Source organism: Papilio machaon, chromosome 21 (assembly GCF_912999745.1).
Source record: "Papilio machaon chromosome 21, ilPapMach1.1, whole genome shotgun sequence".
Taxonomy (NCBI): Eukaryota; Metazoa; Arthropoda; class Insecta; order Lepidoptera; family Papilionidae; genus Papilio; species Papilio machaon.
Genome location: NC_060006.1, coordinates 4,600,981 through 4,623,909, shown reverse-complemented (window position 1 = coordinate 4,623,909; position 22,929 = coordinate 4,600,981). Strand labels below are relative to the sequence as shown.

At 35.3% G+C, this 22,929-nt stretch overlaps 3 protein-coding genes across 3 annotated transcripts; 2 read left to right on the top strand and 1 right to left on the bottom strand.

Annotated features, from left to right (window-relative positions):
• Positions 1-11,785, top strand: LOC106714483. Its single transcript, XM_045683358.1, has 24 exons — positions 1-95; positions 913-1,005; positions 1,104-1,324; positions 1,865-2,072; positions 2,529-2,724; positions 2,941-3,063; positions 3,835-4,009; positions 4,461-4,601; positions 4,954-5,079; positions 5,176-5,259; positions 5,564-5,710; positions 6,520-6,685; positions 6,934-7,057; positions 8,337-8,556; positions 8,799-9,006; positions 9,341-9,539; positions 9,706-9,828; positions 10,050-10,224; positions 10,297-10,437; positions 10,552-10,677; positions 10,796-10,879; positions 11,030-11,176; positions 11,290-11,455; positions 11,639-11,785. The coding sequence occupies exons 3-24, from the start codon at positions 1,157-1,159 to the stop codon at positions 11,764-11,766; spliced, it is 3,375 nt and encodes a 1,124-aa protein (XP_045539314.1). The 5' UTR covers positions 1-95; positions 913-1,005; positions 1,104-1,156; the 3' UTR covers positions 11,767-11,785.
• A 332-nt stretch (positions 11,786-12,117) lies between these two features.
• On the bottom strand, positions 12,118-13,158 carry LOC106708587. Its single transcript, XM_014500124.2, has one exon. It carries the CDS (start codon positions 13,156-13,158, stop codon positions 12,118-12,120), a length of 1,041 nt encoding a protein of 346 aa, XP_014355610.2.
• A 2,385-nt stretch (positions 13,159-15,543) lies between these two features.
• On the top strand, positions 15,544-22,164 carry LOC106707505 (luciferin 4-monooxygenase). Its single transcript, XM_045683246.1, has 12 exons — positions 15,544-15,667; positions 15,867-16,026; positions 16,145-16,352; positions 16,442-16,640; positions 17,348-17,470; positions 17,756-17,930; positions 18,107-18,247; positions 18,648-18,773; positions 19,085-19,168; positions 19,568-19,714; positions 21,279-21,444; positions 21,971-22,164. Exons 2-12 carry the CDS (start codon positions 15,871-15,873, stop codon positions 22,096-22,098), a joined length of 1,653 nt encoding a protein of 550 aa, XP_045539202.1. The 5' UTR covers positions 15,544-15,667; positions 15,867-15,870; the 3' UTR covers positions 22,099-22,164.
• The last annotated feature ends 765 nt before the right edge of the window (positions 22,165-22,929 follow it).

The following is a 22,929-nucleotide window of genomic DNA, read 5'->3' as shown; positions in this document are numbered from 1 at the left end:
ACACGTGTGAGCGCAGTATTTTATAGAATTTCAAGACGATAGCAATGTTAATTGTATGTCCAGTGTATATTATTTGAAGGCCAGCGAATAAAATTGTAAGTAATCTTTTAATATTGAAGTAACAGGCAAGAAAGTAGCAGTTAATTTAATGTTAAATAGCCTTAAGCTATAAATTGACCCATCCGACGAAAAGAGTCACTTTTGTATATTCGTAGGTTATTCGTGAACTATAAAAACTGAAATATAAAATAAGATGTGGAAATTTATCTTTTTACTATATTTACAAAATTAAATGGATATCAATTTATTAAGCGATCGAGTAAAATTAAAATTTGTAAACACCATTTCAAATACAGAATTATTTGTAATAATAGTAATTGTTATTTTTTTGTTATAATTTGTTAAATATTCTTAACAATTATAATTACTTTATTATTATTAATTCAGATATTAGATTTATCAAAAAAATCAATATGTTTTGTTTACTGACTAAAATAGTTGTAAATATAAGTTTTCATTTGAAATAAATAAAATAAAAATCTATAGTAGGATAAAAATACTCTCAGAACTTGATATCAACTAATTCCTTTATTCACTTGTACTAGCATACTTGTTGCTGGACGCTTAGTAAACTTAATGTATATGTAAGAATTTTAAACAGTAAATTGTAATAATTAATTCCATCTTGTGCTAAAGATTCATCAAGTTTAAGCCATTTTTTTAATTATTTCACAGTTTAAGAATTAGAATTACACTTTAGACAAATAAACCTCTGAGGTTTGTTCCTAACACTCAATACATTGATGAGTTTTACAATTTATTTAATAATCATCTATACATATTAAATAAAATTCAGCGTCTGTAATATTGAGCTGATAACAAAAAATCATATTTTTTTTGTCTGTCCGGAAGGCCGCGTTTGTTCCGAGTAATCTCCGAAACAGCTAGACCGATTTTGACCGATTTTGGCGGGAAGGTAGTTCATGTATGCGGACATATTATAAGGTACTTTATTTTTAAATTCTATACTAACGAAGTCGCGGGCGACCGCTAGTTTATTATACAAAAAAACAATTTTAATTCATATTTACAACTGTTCCTAGATTGACAACGAACCAAGCTAAAGCTATTAGCAGATTGAGATAATTGCATAAGGATGCAGCAAAAAATGAAGTACCACAAGCATTGTAGTGACGCATCTAATTGGTTTCTGAACGAGTTGGGGAGTCGCGTAGTCGCTAACACTGGCATACCCTCAGACAGACATCACATCGGCAAACTCATCCTGCAGAGCCTTAAAGATGCACCGAGTAACATCCTGCAGGTAAAATCACTAATGCCCAGTTTACATTGTTCCAGTCCAACGATCAAATCCAACGATGGAATAAAACCTACACTGAAAATCACGCAGTGCATATCACAACCGTGAAAATTAACCGCCGTGCCACTTGTATGAATAAATTTAAAAAAAAATCGAAGAAAATATGAGGAATGCTATATTCTTACAGAAATGTGGTGATAGTGGAAACTCATCCTAACACATTCTGTCTTTTCTGTTAGTTTCATCTAAGATGTCACTGTGGCCAAAAAAAAAATATACATATTTATATCCTGTAGATATATATTCTGATTGTATGTTAATGTACTCGTTATAAATATCAAAATCATGATGCAATAACACCAAAGTCAGTCGGACCTTGAAACCTTAAAACAAAAAAATCAAATCACTTCGTTTTTTACCCGATTGACAAATAACCATTAACTAAATAACCAATACCACATTAAAAAAAGGTTTTGTTCTTCAAAAATTGTCTATTTTATAACTTAACCATTGCTACAGTTTCCTTACAATGAATATTTACAGATCGACGGTGGTACCGGAGAAATAGATACATTTCAAGATGTACTGGAACGATCAGTTGGTTGTGCGAATGCTTTCCGAAAGATAGGATTAAGAGGCGATGATGTAATTGTCATTATGGCACCGAATTGCATCCACCTGACAACATCTATGTACGCTGCCTTCTATTTAGGCTTGATAGTTGCCGGTGTCGATAGTACACTTGGAATCAGTAAGATTTATTTTTTGTTTTAACTTAATCAATCTGGTCTATTCCCGCTATGAGTTAACAAAAGTTTTTCATCTTCTAAATCGATAGATGATAGCCCACTTCCCTCTTATTCAAGTTTTCTAAAACGCTGATTATCTTAAACCTACTAATGTTATGCCACATTTTGCTTACATATTTTCCCGATAACTTTCTAGCTAATTTAAGCTTTCATCTGAAATTCTAAAACAATAGTTTTATATCTTATCCATTCGCGTTATTCGACAGTAATCTCTGATAAAATCTTATATCTAGAAATATATTTTAAAGCAAATGTTGTGGACCTAAAACAAGAATAGTCGTGACAAACGCCGCCGTATCGTTATCGACAAAATTTGTGTTAAAATTCTGACAGCAACCTAATCGGGCGTTAAGTACACCAATAAAATTGATAATTGATAAAATTCACGACTTTTTTAGAGGAGCTACAGGACACCTTTAAAATATGTTTACCTAAAGTAATATTCTGTCTAAGTGAAAGAGAAAAAGATGTTGAGGATGTAATAAAAAAGATGAATTTAGACGCAAAAATAGTGACGTACAACAACGGTGGAAAATGTGACTTTATGGAGTTTATACAAAAATATGGAAGGGACACGTCTGTGGAGGATTTTAAGTAAGAATTTCAACAATGTTACAAAAATACATGAATTTAGAAAACCAAAAACTACATAAACACTTTACTCCAATTCAAGAAATAAAAATTTACAATACGTAATGTTAAGGTTGAGCCAAATGAATTAAAAATAACACGAATAAGCAAAAATAGACCGTGATCAAAGATTGATTTCCATTGCTAGAAAACAAATTAGTTTAATAAGATATATTTCAGGCCTGCAGACTTTGATCCAGACGAGAGAACCTGCTTACTGATCTCTACAAGCGGAACCACTGGCACACCTAAATCTGCTGCACTTACACACAAGAACCTCATGTATAGTCTACCTTATGTATGGTAAGTAAAACGTAATTATCAGTACAAGTAGAATTAAGAAGATATGGATTGCGTATTAGTTGATAAGATTAACAAGGGTGTAGTTGCTAAAATGACGAAAACCAGTTGTATCGATAAACAACAACTCTCACGCCTGTAACCTAGAGGGATAGACAGAGATCACGGATCTCCATTTCGTGTGGCCAAATGAACCTCAACAATCCACTTTTCGCCATTTCGGGAGACAAAACGTGACGGGTGGCGAACCGCGTTGCCATCTTTTTCTCCCAGGAATCCACACATATGTGCATGTTGCATCACGATGTTCTCCTTCACCGTACGAACATCGGATAAATGTACATATGTAAATGGAAAATCGATAAACTAGGATGATAAATGTATTCCCTGTAGTATGTTTATCAATACAATTGATTTTGACATTGTGTTGCCCACGAATATCAATGTGGACAGATTAAAGAGTAAGAAACGATAGAGAAAGATTTTAGAAGCGTCAATAATGCCCAAAATAGGGAACCACCTTCTGGATAATTCCAAACTACACTACTACAGCCGCTATAACTTCGATGTATTCCACGTTGATAATGTATTATGAAACTATTTCTGTACACTTGATAACATGGCATGATATTCAAAAACTTGCAGAAAATGTCGAAGAGAGTACATTCTAAGGAGATGTAATATAACGAAAAGATAGAAGCTTGGTTGTTTGTCTCCTGTAATAAAAAATCTTTTACTTGACTTGCTAATATTTACATTCGTATCGGGATACAGGATGATCACTTCCAAGTTCCCGTCGCCAGTTGATAGAGTTCTGATAGTGTCGCCCGTTCAATGGCTGTCAGCTATATTCAGTTTCATTTTATCGCCCATGATGAAGTTCACGAGAATACAAACGTCCCTACCAACCACTTCGGAACATACGTATGATCTTATCAACAAATATAAGGTAATAATTCTTTATACTTCACCAGCGGCTTTCTCGGCTTCGCAGGGGTAGACATTGTTTTCATAACAATATTAAATAAAGTCAATATTATATAAAACACTTCCTGTTTATAATATTAGGGTTTCAAAAATCATTTCCACAAATTTATTTTTATAATTAATGTATAATTTATGAAAAAAAAATTATTTAGTATATTGAATGCTATACTTAACAGATAATAAGATTTTTTATTAAAAACCCTAGTTTTGGATGTCAGAATAACTCTTATTAGATTTATGTTTTGTTTATGAAGATCCACAAAATATCTCCATAAAAAAAATAACAGTGATCGGGATTCACTTAAAAGTACTCGCCAATCTGACACAATCATCTTACTTCATATTTTTTCATGTCATACGTATTCTGGTCATATGCATACTGTGTATGCATATATATATTTTTCTTATTTCAGCCTGAATTCATGATAATCAGTCCGACGATGGCAATAACACTGACGAAGCGTGAAACACGGGACAATTGTGACTTCTCGTGTTTTAAGTATATATTGATAGGGGGCAGTGCTGTGCCTCCAACACTGCTAGAAAATTTAAAGGTATACAAATAACATTTGCATCTTAAGGACAGAATTAAATAAAAAATCATGAATAAAAACAATTTGAAGCATTTTAGATTAATTTAACTTTTTTTAAAATGCTGTCGCCCATGATTCCATCTGCTTGGAATAAAAAAAAAATTAATAAAAAAATTAGTAGTCTGTCCAGACTATGTCCTACGTCCATGCCAAATTTCATAGAGATACCTTTGCTAGAATACAAATCAAATGTACCTCAGTTACCTTTTAGGCTCAAAGGAGGTCGAAATGGAAGAGACACACTTTATACGACGTCACACATTTTTACGATAAAACTGAAAACACATATTTAAATAAAGCCATTATTTTCCAGATGATAACACCGGAAACGGAAACTTACGTAGCATATGGTTGCAGTGAAATTGCTGGCCTTGCATTAAACCACGTGTCGGCTTTTCCAGGCTCTATTGGCAGATCATTGCCACATCTTCAATATCGAGTAAGTTCTAGCAGTAAGCTTTATTACGTTTTTTTTTTAATTTCATTAGAAAATTTATGGTGGACACAAATTATTTATGACTGATCGACATTTCAGCTAATTGATCCGGAAACTCAGAAAGATATCTTGGAACCAAATGTAACTGGTGAACTTTGGCTGAAAGGACCTGTTACTTTTAAGGTAAGCGAAGAAAGTTTTAATTGCCAAATGTTAATAATTTAAGATGTAGAATAATCATAAGGTAACTTCAGAATGAAATAAGGCCTTTGTGAAGATGAGAATTTTCTCTTTAAGACGGCCTTTATCCATTTTTTAACTACTATAAATGTTATACTATTTTAATACTTTAATTATAGCCAGCGGTTGCTTCGCTATTTCGGCGAATTCTGGTAGCCGTTTATTCGTTTGCCACCTTATGTACCTTATATATATGTATATATAAAAAATAATACAATAATTATTTGTTGTTTTTACTTTATTATAGGGTTACTACAACAATCCACAAGCAACAGAAGAAATATACGCTGAAGATGGATGGCTTAAAACAGGTGACCTTGTGTACAGAGACGAGAACTGGAACTTCTTTTATGTCGATCGTTCGAAGATGCTCCTCAAATATCGCAATCACCATGTAAAAATTTTTTTTTTTCTAAATTGTCTTTTATCTTTATTTAATTTAAATAATTAAATATTGCCAAAGACGTTGTAAATTTTTTTTTTTTTATATAAGAAAAGGGGGCAATCGAGCAGCGGGAACACTAAGGTGTTCATCGACGCCCATGGACATCTGCAATACCAGAGGAATCGCAAATGCGTTGCCGGCCTTTGAGATGGTGATACGCTCGCTTCTTGAAGGACCCTAAGTCGTACTGGTTTGGAAATACCGCCGAGGACAGACCATTCCACAACGCGGCCGTGCGCGGCAAGAAATTTCGCGAGAACCGCACTGTTGTGGAATGCCAGCCATTCAGATGGTATGGATGGTACCTGGCGGTCCGTCGGGTCGTCCGATGACGAAACTCGGCGGCAGGAATCGTTCCAAACAGTTCTTCGGAACACTCCCCGTGGTACAAACGATAAAAGATGCAGAGGGAACTGACGTCCCTCCGCAAGGCCAGAGTATCAAGCCGATCGGTAAGAGCTCGGTCGTTGACGATTCGAGTCGCTCTCCGTTGTATGCGGTCAAATGGAAGAAGCTGGTATTGGGGTGCTCCCGCCCAGAGGTGCGAGCAGTATTCCATGTGGGGCCGAACTTGCGCCTTGTACAGTTGTAAGCGGTGGCCCGGCTGGAAATACTGCTTCGCCCTACTGAGCACACCCAGCTGGAGGCCAAGCTGGCCTCCAAAAAGCTGGGTGTGCTCAGTGTGTGAAATGTATGTAATGTGTGTCAAATGATAGAAAAGTCCAAGTTACAATTTAAAACAAAGTAGTCGTTTCCAGATATCGCCTACAGAGGTAGAATCAGTGATTATCAAACATCCAGGTGTCCTGGACGTGGCAGTTACAGGAATCCCGGACGATGAATGTGGGGATCTGGCCGTCGCATGTGTCGTGCCCCAAGAAAACACAACAATCACCGCGCAAGAGATCAAAGATTTGGTTAAAGGTATGGCGTCTACGCATCGTGCTTACTATTTATGGGCGCGTTTATAAACGTATCCGTGAATTTTTACTAGAGAAACACTTGTAAAAAATATAGTGTCATCACTCTCATATTCTTATAAGAGAGATAACAATATCTTTTTGTACTGTTCTTATGTACAAGGTATAGACACGAAAGTCATTTTGCGATTGAACGAATACTCTTTGTACTTCATACGTGGATGTTTGGAAGCAATTTGATTTTTTTTCCAGATTCACTGGCGGATACCAAACAGCTGAGAGGAGGAGTTATATTCATGAAACAGCTTCCTTTAACTTCGACATCTAAAGTGAACAGAGCCATGCTGAAGAAATTGGCAAAAAGTATGGAAAGAGAGTAAAATACAAACAGCTTACTAACTATATCGAAGTAAGGCAGATTAACAAAATTATAAAAATAAGTACTGAACATTACTACTGATACAAAAATTGTAGAAATGAAAAATTATGTTAATATTTACATCAATAAAAACTACATTTAAAGGAAAGCAATTTTAAATGTCTTTCTAAAAAAAAAATTGATTGCTTATTTCCAATAAAACCAGTTTAAATCAAGATTAAAAGATTGTTTTAATAACCGACTATTGTCATATTTCTTTCCTCGACTTTATTTACCCATCATCACTGGAGTAAGTTGACCTTACGGTATACTAGATCAAGACCTCTCACCTCCTGATATTTTAAACCGCGTGGCAGCGCGCTGCGAGTGAATGAAACATAAGTAAAACAGTATTAATATTATTGAGCGCGCGCATCGCGCGGCCATTACCGTGACCTAATTGTTATCTTCCGAGACAGACTAACGGTGGGTTTCAACACTTTGAATGACATATTGTAGTCTCAGTTTTGTCAATGAGAACAAAAGGGATGACAATATTAATAATACAAGTGTCACTGCTATTAAGTCCGAACCCACTTTCAAACTTTTTAAAATGCTTTTAAATGGAATTCTATGGATGTAATATTAAATACCAATAAATTGGTATTATATTATCGAAAATAAAAGATATATCTATATTACTACTTGCGATTAGACGACCATAATGTGAATATTTATTGCTCTATGCAGTCAGTTCTCCGCGAAGAGCCAAACGCATACAGTGATCGAGAAATTTGTAAGACGCAATTTCTATTTTATATATGTTCTCTTTTAGTCTTTTGTCAGTATTATAGATTTACATTATCTCTTGTTGAATACTATCATTATTGAGTAATCGAGGTATGTCTTAATTACAAGGATTTTTATTACACATATTTTGTTTTTGTTCATTAGTCATTTTTCCTCTTAAACGAATACTCAGTAAGTAGATGGTCATAATCTTTTCATTATGGGTTAGAAAATTCATAATAATTATTAATATACAATAACGGTTTACAATTGAATTACCTAAATTCATTCAAACAATCACGAAACCGTCCTTGTGTCATCAAACATCAGATAAATTTATCTCTCAATTAAAACTCTATGGCCGACTGCCTGATATAGCAACGTAATGTCTGTAGACACTACTAATACTAGTAATTCTAGATACTTGATAAATCTGTTATTACGTAGCATTGAACATAAGGCCATTTGCAGTAACGTGCAAAGAAGTAAGTACTTAAATAAAATCTAGGAATATCGCAATAACACTATTTCGATGTTTGATTAAAATAAGATTTTTACTGTCTAACAGGATAATGAAGTACCACAAACACGCCAGTGATGCCGTATTTTGGTATTTGAATGAGTTGGGAAGTCGCGTGGTCGCTAACACTGGCATACCCTCAGACAGACATCACATTGGGAAACTCATCCTGCAGAGTCTTAAAGATGCCCCCGACTTTATTATGCAGGTAAAAAACATACTAAAGTAAAAAGTTTCGTAAGTTAAATAAGACAATGAATTTAAATGATCTATTTTTATCAGAAAAAAGGCTCATTACGAAGTTTCTTTCAATCTAGAAATCTATGAAAAAAACCATAAGTCAATGGTAACATAGTTTCTATATGTATTCATATAATGTATAAAACATTTTGCGAGCTAGTACAATTATCAAATAATAATAAGGGCATTATCTTAGAACGCTATATTTAGGTTGACGGTGGTACTGGTAAATTTGACACATTTCAAGATGCACTAGAGAAATCAGTCGCTTGCGCGAACGCTTTCCGAGCTATCGGATTGAAAGCCGATGACGTCATTGTCTTAATGGCTCCCAACCACAATGATCTGGCCATGTCTGCATATGCTGCTCTGTATTTAGGGATAATTGTGGCCGGTGTTGATATGTCACTTGGAATCGGTAAGTCATTCTTGATATTACTTGTTGAATGAAGAGTTACATGAGGAATCTAACTCTGATAGACAAGGAGTTTGTGTTTTGCCAAAGAGGTCGTTCTGGCTACTTAGAACACTACACTTTTAATTTAGGAAAAAAGAATGACGAAAAAATAGAGAATGGCGTGTAGTTTAGTCAAATTAACATCGTGATGTAATATTAGAGTTTGATGAATTAACATTGTGAACATACATGATTTTTTAATGCTTATGAAATAATGTTATATTACCGCCGTTCTTTTTAAAAAAATTTAAAAATTCAAAATTAAGCAATCATAACAAACGAGATTCACTTTCAGAGGAACTTGAAGATACTTTTACAACAACATCGCCCAAAGTAGTATTTTGTGAAAGTGAAAAAGCTGGGGACGTCGCGGAAGCATTGAGTAACATAAAGTTAGATGCTAGAATAATTACGTTAAACAATGCAGGAAGGAATGACAGTTTCTCAGAATTCATTACAAAATATGGAAACAATTCTCCAGTCGAAGAATTCAAGTATGTATTCCAAAGAAATCCAAATTCTTGTCTATTTAACTATTAAATACCGTCTCTCCGAGAAAATTAGCCAGAAGTTACACTCAAAACTTACTTTTTTAGGTCATTAAAAAATAAGAGTTTAAAAGACATTTCAACTTTCTCAAAAACGTTTCGAAACTTTCAGAGCTGTTGAACTTGATCCAGAGAACAGTTCGTGTTGGTTGCTTTCAACAAGCGGTACAACAGGAGCACCAAAACATGCTACGTTGACGCATACAAATATTATAATGGGATTTCCCAATTTATGGTGAAGTATTAGGCATAGGGTTCTTACAATTCTATCATTATGTTAATAAAAACTATCTACCCCTTTTTGGATTGGTAAACGGATGAACGTGAAATTAGAAAAAGTTACAGTTGACGAGGAGAATAAGTGCAAGAAGCTAAAAAGAAAAAAATCTTTCCATGATTTATGGTTGCATTTCGGCTAATTGGTGACTAGTTCTGTATAAAATTGTATGGTTTTAGGATCATGAGCTCTACGTTTCCCACACCAGTTAAGAGTGCTCTAGTTACTTCTCCTGTGCAATGGTTGTCCGCGATATTTACTTTAATTTTATCGCCGATTTTAAGATTCACTCGAATTCAATCCTCTTTGCCTGTTACAAGAGAACATGCGTATTTTTTAATTAACAAATACAAGGTACAAAAACCAGTGCAAGAAATATGTTTTTTTTTCTGACAAACAGAAACTATATTTTGTTAATTATTACAGCCCACCTATGCGATATTTAGTCCTCCAATGGCAACTACTCTCACGAAACCTGAAGAATGTGACAAATGTGACTTCTCATGTTTTAAGATGTTGCTACTAGGAGGTAGTGCCGTGTCACAAACTCTCTTGGAAAATGTGAAGGTAATTTTCTTATTAAGTACATTTACATACTAAAAAAAAGAAAAAGAAAGATTTTATTAATTGGCCATTCCAATATAGGTTTTTCATTTTTATTGTTTTTTGATCTTTTTCCAGAAAATTGCGACTGAAGCTGAGGTGTACGTGGTATATGGCTTCAGTGAAATAGGATGTTTTGCTTTTAATTTTGTATCATCTGCCCCGGGGTCAGTGGGTAGGCCTTTGGCATATCTTCAACATAGAGTGAGTACAAAAATGAGGTGAAATTTTAACCATATACCGAATTAATTTATGTATTTCTCAATGGAACGTATGTCAAACATAAATATATGGTTTCAATGAATTAAAATTACTATTTCAGTTGATCAATCCAGATACTCAAGAAGATATATTGGAGCCAAATAAAACGGGAGAGTTATGGGTGAAAGGACCAGTTACATTCAAAGTAATTCTGTTTTCGTATGTCCTAAGCAAAGTGTTTCCACCGTTTAAATCTCTGATTAATATTTTCCTATTGGAAATAAATTATTATCCTTTTAATTTTTTACGAGTTACTTACTTTTTAGATCATTATTTTTATCCTACTTCTTTTTAGGGATATTACAACAATCCTGAGGCAACAGCAGAAGCATTTTTGGAAGATGGATGGATAAAGTCCGGAGATCTTTTCTATAGAGACGAAAACTTCAACTACTTTTTTGTCGATCGCTTGAAGATGCTTCTCAAATATCGCAATCATCAAGTAATCTAATTTAATTTTTTTATTGTTGACGTTATCACAAAACCAAGTCTATTATTTTGGGGGCAGTACTTTTTTCTGGGATAAAAAGTAGTTCACTTAGGTATTTGTTTCAGATATCGCCTACGGAAATAGAATCAGTGATTATCAAACATCCAGGTGTCCTGGACGTGGCAGTTACAGGAATCCCGGACGATGAATGTGGGGATCTGGCCGTCGCATGTGTCGTGCCCCAAACCAACTGTACGCTGACTGCGCAGGAGATCAAAGATTTAGTTAAAGGTACTATTTAATAGCAAGAAAATTTCTAAGATCTAGAAAAATTTGGTATTTCTTTGGGTAACACATTCATTGACATTTAAATAACATTGTAGTCTTTTATTCAATCAATTCAGCCTTAATATTTTTTCTCTTAGACTACTCTTATTAAGAATCTCATATTATTTATAAATAAACTTGTTTTAGAATCACTAGCGGACACCAAACAGCTGAGAGGAGGAGTTATTTTCATGAAGCAACTTCCTTTGACTTCGACTTCAAAAGTGAACAGAGCCATGCTGAAGAAGATTGTTAGAGATATGAAGAGAGAATAAGTAGTTAATATTGTAACAGCAAGAATCATACTATCTTTTTTATCTCGATCATCAAATATATACAAATTAGTAAATCGTAAACTGTTTGTTTCATTTAAATAAAAATGACTAATTTTGCTCTTAATGTACGCATCTTTAGAGTCATCGTCGTTAGCTCATACATGTATACCCATGGCTTCAGAGCCTATTCTACATTCGGGGTGTATTATATATTATCTATATCTACTTAGTCCAGCCATAAGTTCTGTTACAAATGAAAATGCATTTTTTTTTAAAATGAAGTAATGTAATATTAATAAAATTTATACCTACATATTTATTAAGGTCTCAGCAAAAAATAAAAAAAATATTCTATTCGAAATGGCCATCTTTAGTTTTTATACAGGCCTTTAATCTGTTTGGCCACGAATCTATGGATTTACGCACTGTATCCAAGGGAAATTTCGCCACTGCTTGCTCCAAAGATTTTTTAAGAGACTCAATGCTGCCGTGTCGTTTAGAGCAGGCCATGTCCTCTAAAACTGACCATAATTTGAAGTCTAAAGTGTTGAGGTCTGGGCTAGATGAGAGCCAGTCTTCAACTCTTATAAAGTCCGGAACGTTGGTTTCAACCCAGCCTTGGGTAGTTCGTGCCTTGTGACCAGGTGCAGAGTCCTGCTGGAAAGTCCACGGTATATTTTTAATAATTGTATTGCTGAGAGGTTTCACTGCATGATCCAAGACTGTATCTTGATATACTTTGGTTGAAGTTTTCACTCCTTTTCCACAAAAATGTAGTACTGTGACTCCTTGATAAGACACGCCCCACCAAACCATCACTGACGCAGGATGATGACCACGTTTTACCTTTCCGACAACTTGAGCAGCTTCTATAGAACTGTGAGCGTACACATTATCATTTTGTTTAATGTAGTGTTCTTCAATCGTGAAATTTTTTTCATCGGTAAAGAGGATATTTCTGTGCCTTTCTCCTGCGTATCGCGACAGAAGGCGTTTTGATCGATCCACTCTCTTTAATTGTAAAGATTGATTTAGGGCATGTCCTGTATATCGTCGATAAGCACCGAGCTTCAGGTTTTGTTTTACAATACGCGACAGAGTTCTAGCGGGAATCTTCATTTCTCGCGATAAGATTTTTTGCTTCCTAATGGGGTTTCGACGAATTTTGGCTTTAACAGCATTAACAGCCTTTGTAGTTCTAACAACACGCGGCCGCCCCGATCTTTTCTGGTCTTCGACAGACGAAGTGATTCTGTATATGTTAATAGTACGATATACGAACATACGGCTGATACCAAGCTTTTGAAGTGTCTGGAATATGATCGACGGTTCCATACCCACTTTGTGCAAGGCGATCACTGCAATCCTATTTTCTTTAATACCCCATTCCATATTGTAATTTGATAATTAACACAAAAAAATATGTGAAATGGCGCAAAACGAATTAAGTTTTTAAAATAATATACGTGTTCAAATTTAAAAATAATTAAAAAGTTGAAAAAAAGAAATGTTTTATGTAACAGTATTTATGGCCAGACTAGTTATATATATAAAAGAAAGTCGTGTTAGTTACACCATTTATAACTCAAGAACGGCTAAATCGATTTGACTGAAAATTGGTGGGCAGGTAGCTTAGAACCAGGAAACGGACATAGGATAATTTTTACCCCGTTTTCTACTTATTTTCTTTTTATTCCGCGTGGACGGAGTCGCGGGAAAAAGCTAGTATTAATATATATATAATTATAATCTTACTAATATAATAAAAGTGATTTTTTGAATGTATGGATGGATGGATAGTTGAACGTATGTTAGAACGTATTTCCAGAACGGCTGCATAGATTGCACTGTAATTTGGCATAGATGTAGAACAAAGTCTGGAAGAGCATATTGAGCTACTAATTAAGTTTCATTAAATTCAGCGCGGACGAAGTCACGGGCGACAGCTAGTTATTAATAAAATTCCAAATCTGAAATGCTGATAACGGAGTAAAGAGATCTGCTTCATCTAAATTATTAAAATAAACTTGCAGACACATTGATAGACAAAAATTTAAAAAAAAATTATGTTAATAACTATAATATATTATGTTCACGAAAAAAAAAAATTATATTACATACGGACACTTTTATGAATTGTACATGAGTGGTAAAGGAGGAAGCTGCCACTTGATTTCGCTAAAATAGCACAGCGACCGCTGTCCATTGACGTCTAGCCTGTCTTCTGTGTAATGGTGGTAATACACAGGTCGAGCGGGCCATTTGTGCCGCAGTAAATAATGCTCCGGACTTAAAATAAACTTAACCCTAGCAACAACATCTGTTCCAAGATTGGGCTTAGCTCAACAGGCAACCACAACCACACAGAAAACAGGTGTGAAGTGGAAGCAATTCCGCGTTTCGTTTGACGAGCGTGCGTGCCGTAGTGTTAATTTGAATCCTTTTTCCTTTCCCACCCTAAGGGAGAAGGAAGATTTGGCAATGGGGGGACGCATATGAAGGGCAAATATTCTCTTTCTGTCGTCCCATTCTCCATCGATTAAGGTTAGTAACGCATCTGCAATGCGGATGTCTATGAGGAACGGTCGCTTCGCTATTTCGGCGAATTAAGGTGTCCGCTTGCTCCTTTGCCACCTTATAATATAAAAAAATCATATAGATAAGCTGCCGTCATAAATGTCGAAAGAAGACAAAGTGCTGGCTTAGTGGCCTGCACGACAACATTATTATTTGGAGATTGTGTTAACATATCTATTGTTTTAATCTTATCCTCAATGCATTTTATAATCACAAATTACATTTCCAATTAATCTCATAACCTCTTATACAATACGTGTATAATTTATTACAGTAATATTCGCTAATTTAGTAGACTTAACAAGGACATATTCTACGATTAGTTTTTCTTCAATAACTCTTATAATTTAATAAGTAATAACTTTAATAACTTTTATACTCTTACTCTTAATACGTATGTCGTCCCAAACATGTCCTTTGACAAAACAGACGGCAAAATGGAGTGGCACTGCAGTTGAATCCCACAGTAAATTGATGATCAAATATGGTGACGATGCGCAACTTGATTAGGGTGGTTAAGGTATCTAGGTTTTGAACACATAAGCCTCAAAAACCGCACTAACGTCCTAGGTTCCGCGTACGGTTGATTCAGTGCCTGAATTGTATCAAATTAAGAAACAAATGGTCTTATGGACATTATCGGTACCGCGCGGCATTATTTGTGGTTAAGAGGTAGGTGTGGTCGTCGCGATGCGACGTACCGATCGTCATTTATCTATCGATCGATAGCCTTTTGGTCTAAGCTTATTTTACGTCTCCACCGTGTGGCTCAGAGCCTAAGCAAATTAGTGGCGACTAGGCCAAAGTCAACCGCACTGGCAAAGTGCGGGTTCGTTGACTTCACACATATCTTTTTCCTTCACCAACATCTGCGGGTTGCATCACGATGTTTTTCTTCACAGTAAGAGCGTCGTGTAAATATATATATATATATATATATATATATATAATATATATATATGAAATTCGAAAAACACATTAGTACATGGCGTGGATCGAACCTGGACGCTTAGATTACAATCCGGTCCGGTCAAGCGCTTAACAACAGCACCACCAACGCGATTATATGGGCCAATTTATAATACAGAGATCTATGTAATCTATATTACATCGTTAACAGGAATGCAAAAACGCACACCAATAAAAGCAAGACTATATAACAGTGCCTGCTAATCTTTGGTTGTAGTACAATTAACAGATTAGTACGATTACGGTTGTGTTGCAAGATTATTATTAGATATTAAAGTGCACATTTTAGAAATTAGAAAAGAAATTTAACAAGTTTATACTTAATAAAGTAAAGGAAGGATTGAACGAAACTGAGGTATTCAATTAGCTTTATACATTAAGATTAAAATTTGACACTAATAACAGAAGATATCTTTTTTTTATATTATAACCCGGCCCATTCGTGCACCCAACAAATGTTGTTGTTGCGGGATCTACCACTGTTGAATGTTCAAAACAAACAGACACAAAAATGCGAATTATAAGAAAACTCATAATCTGAAAAACAATTTTAGAAAGATGAAGTATCACAAACACGCCAGTGATGCCGTATTTTGGTATCTGAATGAGTTGGGAAGTCGCGTGGTCGCTAACACAGGCATTCCCTCTGACAGACATCACATGGGCAAACTCATCCTGCAGAGCCTTAAAGATGCTCCCGAGTTCATTATGCAGGTAAAAATAGACTTTAATATATACAAATATACTCGTACCTATGTTATCACAATGATTTCATGAATTTACATTGCTGATGAAGATAATATGAAGTTAAGATGTTTTGACTGACTTTTAGATTGACGGCGGTACAGGTGAAACAGACACATTTCAAGATGCACTGGAAAAATCAGTTGGATGTGCGAATGCTTTCCGAACAATAGGTTTGCATGCTAATGACGTCATAGTTGTAATGGCACCCAACTTCACTAACCTACCCATATCCATTTATGCTGCTTTCTACTTAGGAATAATCGTCGCCGGTGTTGACAGTACACTTGGAATCAGTAAGTGATTATACCATTTTAAATGCCAAAATGTTTTCGTACTCATGCATTTTTCAAGAAAAACTTTAATGTAATTGTATTATTTTTAGTGGAATTAGAAGAAACATTTAAATTAAGATTACCAAAAGTAATATTCTGTGAAAAGGAAAGAGAAGAAGATGTTGCAGAAGCATTGAGAAACATAAAATTGAATGTTAAAATTGTGACGTATAATAAAAGTGAAAAGAACATCAGCTTTGTAGAGTTTATTGAAAAATATGGCAGCGGTACAACCGTGGATGAATTCAAGTACCTATATATTTTTGATGACATAAACTAACGACATAAAATAATCATGCTTTATATACTAATGCTTGCGTTCGCTTTATGTATTCCATTGACCGACAAGGTATCTGTGGGCCTAGCACAAATATATGTGACAATCGCTTTCTTATCGTCAAGATTAATTATGTTAAAAATAGTATGAGATTCTTGGCATATTTTACTTCCGATAGGGGCGTTGCACAATCTGTAAGTCTACGGTGTAATACAAATTTCGTATTGACGAATCGTCATTGGACGATACGATGGCGAATGTCACAAATATCCATGCTAGGCCCACTGAATATAGGCATAAATAAAACTAAATTACGACAGCTTACCAGCTTCCCCCTGTTTAAGTTTATTTATATTCTGACAAAATCAAGAGCAATAGTAGAGCCCCTCTCACCGGTTCAGATATTCTTGTTTGACTATAGGTAAGAAACAGAAAATTTCGAATATGACATTCTAACAATCATCATCTCCCTTTCCTTATCCCACTCACGTCTAATCGGCGCACCAGGTTTTCGTGCTCTCTATCGATCTGGCTTCCGTCATCTCAATCGACACTCCCTTCTTGATCATGTCACCTTTCAAGCAATCCATTCATCTCTTCCCAGACTCACACCTACCCGTGTATCCCTCCGTGTCGTTCTAACAATATCCACCACATTACTTTTGGTTGTTACTTTCAGACCTGCAGATCTTGACCCGGTGGAACAATTATGTTTTCTTGCTCCTACAAGTGGTACGACTGGAACACCCAAATGTGCTGCACTCACTCATACAAACTTAATGATTGGTGTTCCTTACGTTTGGTAAGATTCAATATACATAAAATAACCTTAATATTCAATATTCATTATGACAATAATGGTATGACGATTACGTCTACCATTTTCTATTAAATTAGCAAGTATTTATTCAATGCAATAAGTGTTATACATTTTATAAATTTTCTGATAATTTAATCAGTTAGTAATCGTAACGGAGTAAAGAGGTTTGACAGATTTTATTTGCATTAAATTAAATCACACGATAATGGTTTTGATTTAGAAATATTTTTGAAGAATCCGTCAGCTAATTAACTTATTTTGTTTAAGGATATATACTTCTAATTTCCCCACACCAATAGAGAGAGCATTAGTTGTTTCGCCCGTTCAGTGGCTCTCTGCAATATTTAGTTTCATTCTATCACCGATGTTGAGATTTACTCGAATACAAACATCTCTGCCTCTAACGACCGAGCACACTTATTTCCTAATCAACAAGTATAAGGTAATTCACTTGATTTTTTTTATCTCAAAGCCATTTTAGAAGCAGAGATAAACAGAAAAATATATAAAATAGAGAAAGACAGCAGATGGGGACAGACAGACACTGAAAGCTGTAAATATTGAACGATCTAGTTTGTTAGCTAAATTAGTGGAATTATCCATTTAAAATCTTTTCAGCCTTCATATATGATGCTTAGTCCCACATTGATGACGACTCTGTTAAATCCTGAAGAAAGATATAAATGTGACTTTACAAGTTTCAAGGTCATAATGTTAGCAGGAAGCGCGGTAACACAGACACTTCTTGAATGTTTAAAGGTAACTACAATTCGTTTTGAATTTTTCTACCATTATTTGTGATTGCTTTTTCGTCACATAAAGAGAAGAAAAATTTTCTTGAAGACTAAAGGTAAAACAATTTCTATTATCCCGGTATAAGATAAAAATGGTATCACAAAATTTAGATTTTCAGAATTAATTAACAGAATTAAGTAAAATTAATTTCGATAGCCCATAGCACCGTTCAAGGGTTACAAGGGTAAACGCTTTCATAGTTTTTGACTTGACATTAAATATTACTTATTTAAAACTAAGATGATAAACAAAAACATATATTTTAGTATTCTTCCCCTTCCAAACCTTCCTTATAAGAATAGGGTGGGAAGGGAAAAGAGACTCAAATTCGTAAATTAATAGAATTTTTTTGATTTTTTTTCAGAACGTGGTGATTAATGCTGAGGTATACATCGGTTACGGATTAAGTGAAGTAACAAGCTTCGCTTTGAACCCAGTCTCTGTCTATCCAGGTTCTATAGGCAGACCATTGACACATTTTCAATACAGAGTAAGAACATATTTATTACTTTAAATTAATACTATATACTTATACTAGCTGTCGCCCGCGACTCCGTCCGCACACAGTTAAAAAAAAAAAATGAAAAATAGATGTTGGCCGATTCTCAGACCTACTCAATATGCTCACAAAATTTCATGAGAATCGGTCAAGCCGTTTCGGAGGAGTACGGGAACGAAAACTGTGACACGAGAATTTTATATATTAGATAAAAGACAACATACCCTTTCCATTGTAGCTTTATATTGTACATAACATAAGTTCTCGTTTTCAATAATATCAACATATTGGTACTGTTTTAGTTAGTTGATCCAAATACCCAGGAAGATATCTGCGAACCAAATGTAACCGGCGAGCTTTGGTTGAAAGGGCCATCTTCTTTTAAGGTAAGGCATATTTGACATAATACTGTTTTTATTGACAATTATTTTTAATGCAATAGGAAATCGCGGAAAGAGCGACGGTGGCGCAGTTGCTAAGCGCTTGAGCGCTTGAGCCGAAATGTATGCGTCCAGGTTCGATCCCCGCTATGTACTAATGTGTTTTTAGATTTTAGAATTTCATATATACATTTATCCGACGTTCTAACGGTGAAAGAAAACATTGTGATGCAATCTGCAAAAGTCGCAGAAATTCAAAGAAGTGAAGTCAACCAACCCGTATTGGACCATGGATATTTACTCTCTCTTAGTTTACTATGGCCTATTTACTCTACTTGGGCAAGCTCCGAGCCCCTCGACTCCGGATTCTGTATCAACTATTATCTAATCTGTATTTGGTTTTAGGGTTACTACAACAATCCTCAAGCGACAGCAGAAATATACACTGAAGATGGTTGGATAAAGTCAGGTGACCTTCTATACAGGGACGAGAACTGGAACTTCTTTTACGTCGAGCGTTTGAAGATGCTACTCAAATATCGCAATCACCACGTAATAATTAGTTTTTTTTAATACATTAGCTATGACTATAATCACAGGTGGGCACAGTTAATCGAAAAGTTAACTTCGTTAATCGTTAATTCTTTAATTAAAAATGTAACTTCGTTAATCGTTAAAGCGTTAAATTCTCAAAAATTTAACGCAAGTTAAAGTTAATCGTTAACAGTTAACCATACCAAAATTATACATACTACTTTAACAGTTATGGTGGCGACACTTGTTTAAAATATTAATTTGATTATTTTAATTATGAAAATTAATTTTTATTAATTTAAAATTAATAAAAATTAATCTTAATTCTATGACATTAGTATTGGAGACAAGTATGAATGCATTATAGTATATTTCATTACGAGTGCGGAAAGCCTGTCATTGCAAAGTGTTTCGACAAATGTCTACCCAACTCGAGGCGCAGCCGAAGGTGAGGGTTGACAGTTAGCACAAGTTGTAATGACAGTTCCGCCCAGTACTGAACAACTATTTTTAATACAGTTGCGAAAAAATGAAGCAATTTGATATAATAATAAAAACACAATAAACTCAACTAACTAAAATGTTTGTAAAATGGCGCCAACCGTAAAAGAATAGAAACAGAGTTTTTTTTGTTTTCTTCACCCATTCTGGGTAGGCAAGGGGAACTATACCCAAACAGCGAAGTCTTCGGTAGATTATTTTTATTGATATGAAATGAAAATGAAATTGAATGAGTTGAAATAAAATGAAACCAACCTAATTCATTGAATCAAATCATTAAATCTGATATTGTAATCTCGTAAATTAGGAGCTTCTTCTTAGAAATATTTGCATGAATCATAAAAACTTCGTGGTTGGGTTTTTCTTTATAACAGACATTATTTTGACAGTTGGGAAAGAGAACGCACGAGTTTGGAAAAGCTAAAGGAAAAGCACGAGTAAAAAAGTGTTCTTAATACAATTGCTCAAAAAGTGGCGTATTGCAGGGACGAAGAGCGTTCGGAATGCGGGCTATTACATACTCGTGCTTTCATAGACTCGTTATGAAATATACTATTTCGAACCTTCTTTTGATTTTGTCCTGTTGGTCACGTCTTTCCCGGACGCTCTGATGCATCACACTTTCACGCGAACTTCACATATATCAATTATCAACTCGTTCGTTCACAATTCGAGTCGCCGACAGTCGCTCAACATAGCAGAACTTCCGAGCGTGGCGTGGCGCGTAATTTAAACAAAATGACAGCACGTCTCCAAGTTTCTAATTTAACGATTAACGGACTTTTATTAACGGAAGTTGAGTTTAACGGAAGTTAACAAAAGCGTTAACACTTTTTGAAGTTAACTTAAAAGTTAATCCGTTAAGCAAAATGTTAACTTCGTTAATTAACGATTAACGGATTAACGAGTTAATGCCCAGCTCTGACTATAATATATATTTAGACCTACCCGTTACGCGAAAACTGCGGTTCAACTACGCAAGGGCGACGAGTTTAATTTATATTTGTTTATCTTTTAAAATTTATATTACCCTGGTCTTCTTTGATGAGGTTAGTGGATAATGCATAAAAGACGTTTACAGATATCGCCTACCGAAGTAGAATCGGTGATCATTAAACATCCAGGCGTACAGGACGTGGCGGTCACGGGGATCCCAGATGATGAATTTGGGGACCTGGTCGTCGCCTGCGTCGTGCCCCAAAACAACACAACACTCACTGCACAGGAGATCAAAGACTTGGTTAAAGGTACACCATATAATCATTACTTCACAGCAGTTGTACGTGTGTTTTTTGAGACTTTCTTAAATGAGAACATAATTAAGAAGGGTGACGAGATATGATTGATAAATATATAAGGAAGAATATATAGGTAATATACGAAACTGAAAAAAGGGAGATGATTATGACAACGTCGTTTAATGATTAGACAAATTCTCATACTTAGTAAGATTTTTCTGATGACGAGATACAACCGATGGTTTGAGCCTCAAAACACATACGTGAAAACATATTATTATCCTTTTATTATTATCTTTGTAAGACGTTGCCGAAAATCTCGCGCTGTGGCACCTGTGTCCTGTGACTGTGTGTCCGAAATTTAGTTTCGCCAGAGATCAATGCACAAAGCGCTGCGATTGTTGCGGATACAAGAAAGGCGATGGCTCGTATCTGTATAACAACAGATCAATTTTTACATGTACAAATACCCCATTGTTCTCAAAACGCATAGAAACGCTATTTTTTTTGTAAATATTAAAAAAACTTGTTTTAGAATCACTAGCGGACACCAAACAGCTGAGAGGAGGAGTTATTTTCATGAAGCAATTTCCTTTGACTTCGTCTTCAAAAGTGAACAGAGCCGTGCTGAAGAAGATTGTTAGAGATATGAAGAGAGAATAGATAATTCATAAAAATAAGCCAGGATGAATAAAGATAAAAGAAGAAAAACATCTAAATTTACTTATTATTTGCCGATATCGATAACTTTTGAAAATTGTCACTATTACGTTGTATTTGTTACAGTTCTTTTTACTGAAATTACTTTTAATCTGTTAAATTTAATTTTTATCTTTATAATAATAATCAAAAATATACTTTTGTAATTTTGGAGAGTTAGTGATGTTTTACAATCTTTTTTTTTTTTTAACGTGGGGAAATGCCTTACGCATTATAGGGGTAAAGATAAGTTATGTCGGGCTTGCACCGACTAAAACCCCACGGTGGTCGCCCACAGCACTAACGAGGAGTCACGGGATCTCCAAATAGGAACGCAACCGCGTCCCCCCAGCGCTTTGCTACGAAAGTAACCCTTCCCTAACAATCTTCTACCTCCTCGGAGCCCCTCTGTTGGTGCATAGTGCCCCTACCCTATGTACCGGAGACTCCAAGAGCCAATCATGCTATCAGCAATCCCATCAACGCGGACCATTTCGAGGTCGTCTACGACGTCCCCGGACGGGATTTGCCCTCTCTCGAGCTCTCTCAGCCGCCTCTTTTTTCTGCATAACGGCTTCGCAAAAGGAGGCCACTGCTCTCCAAGCTGCAGTCCTGCTTAGCATTGCTGTAATAAGAGCAGGCAGAGACAGATCCGAACCAACATGTTGTTGTAAAACCCATCGTTCTGGCTGCCAAGCCGAACATATCGCCAGGGTGTGTGACGCAGAGTCCTCGTTTCCACCACAGTGGAAGCAGCAAGCTGATGGCTTTCGTCCGATCCTACACAGATAATCT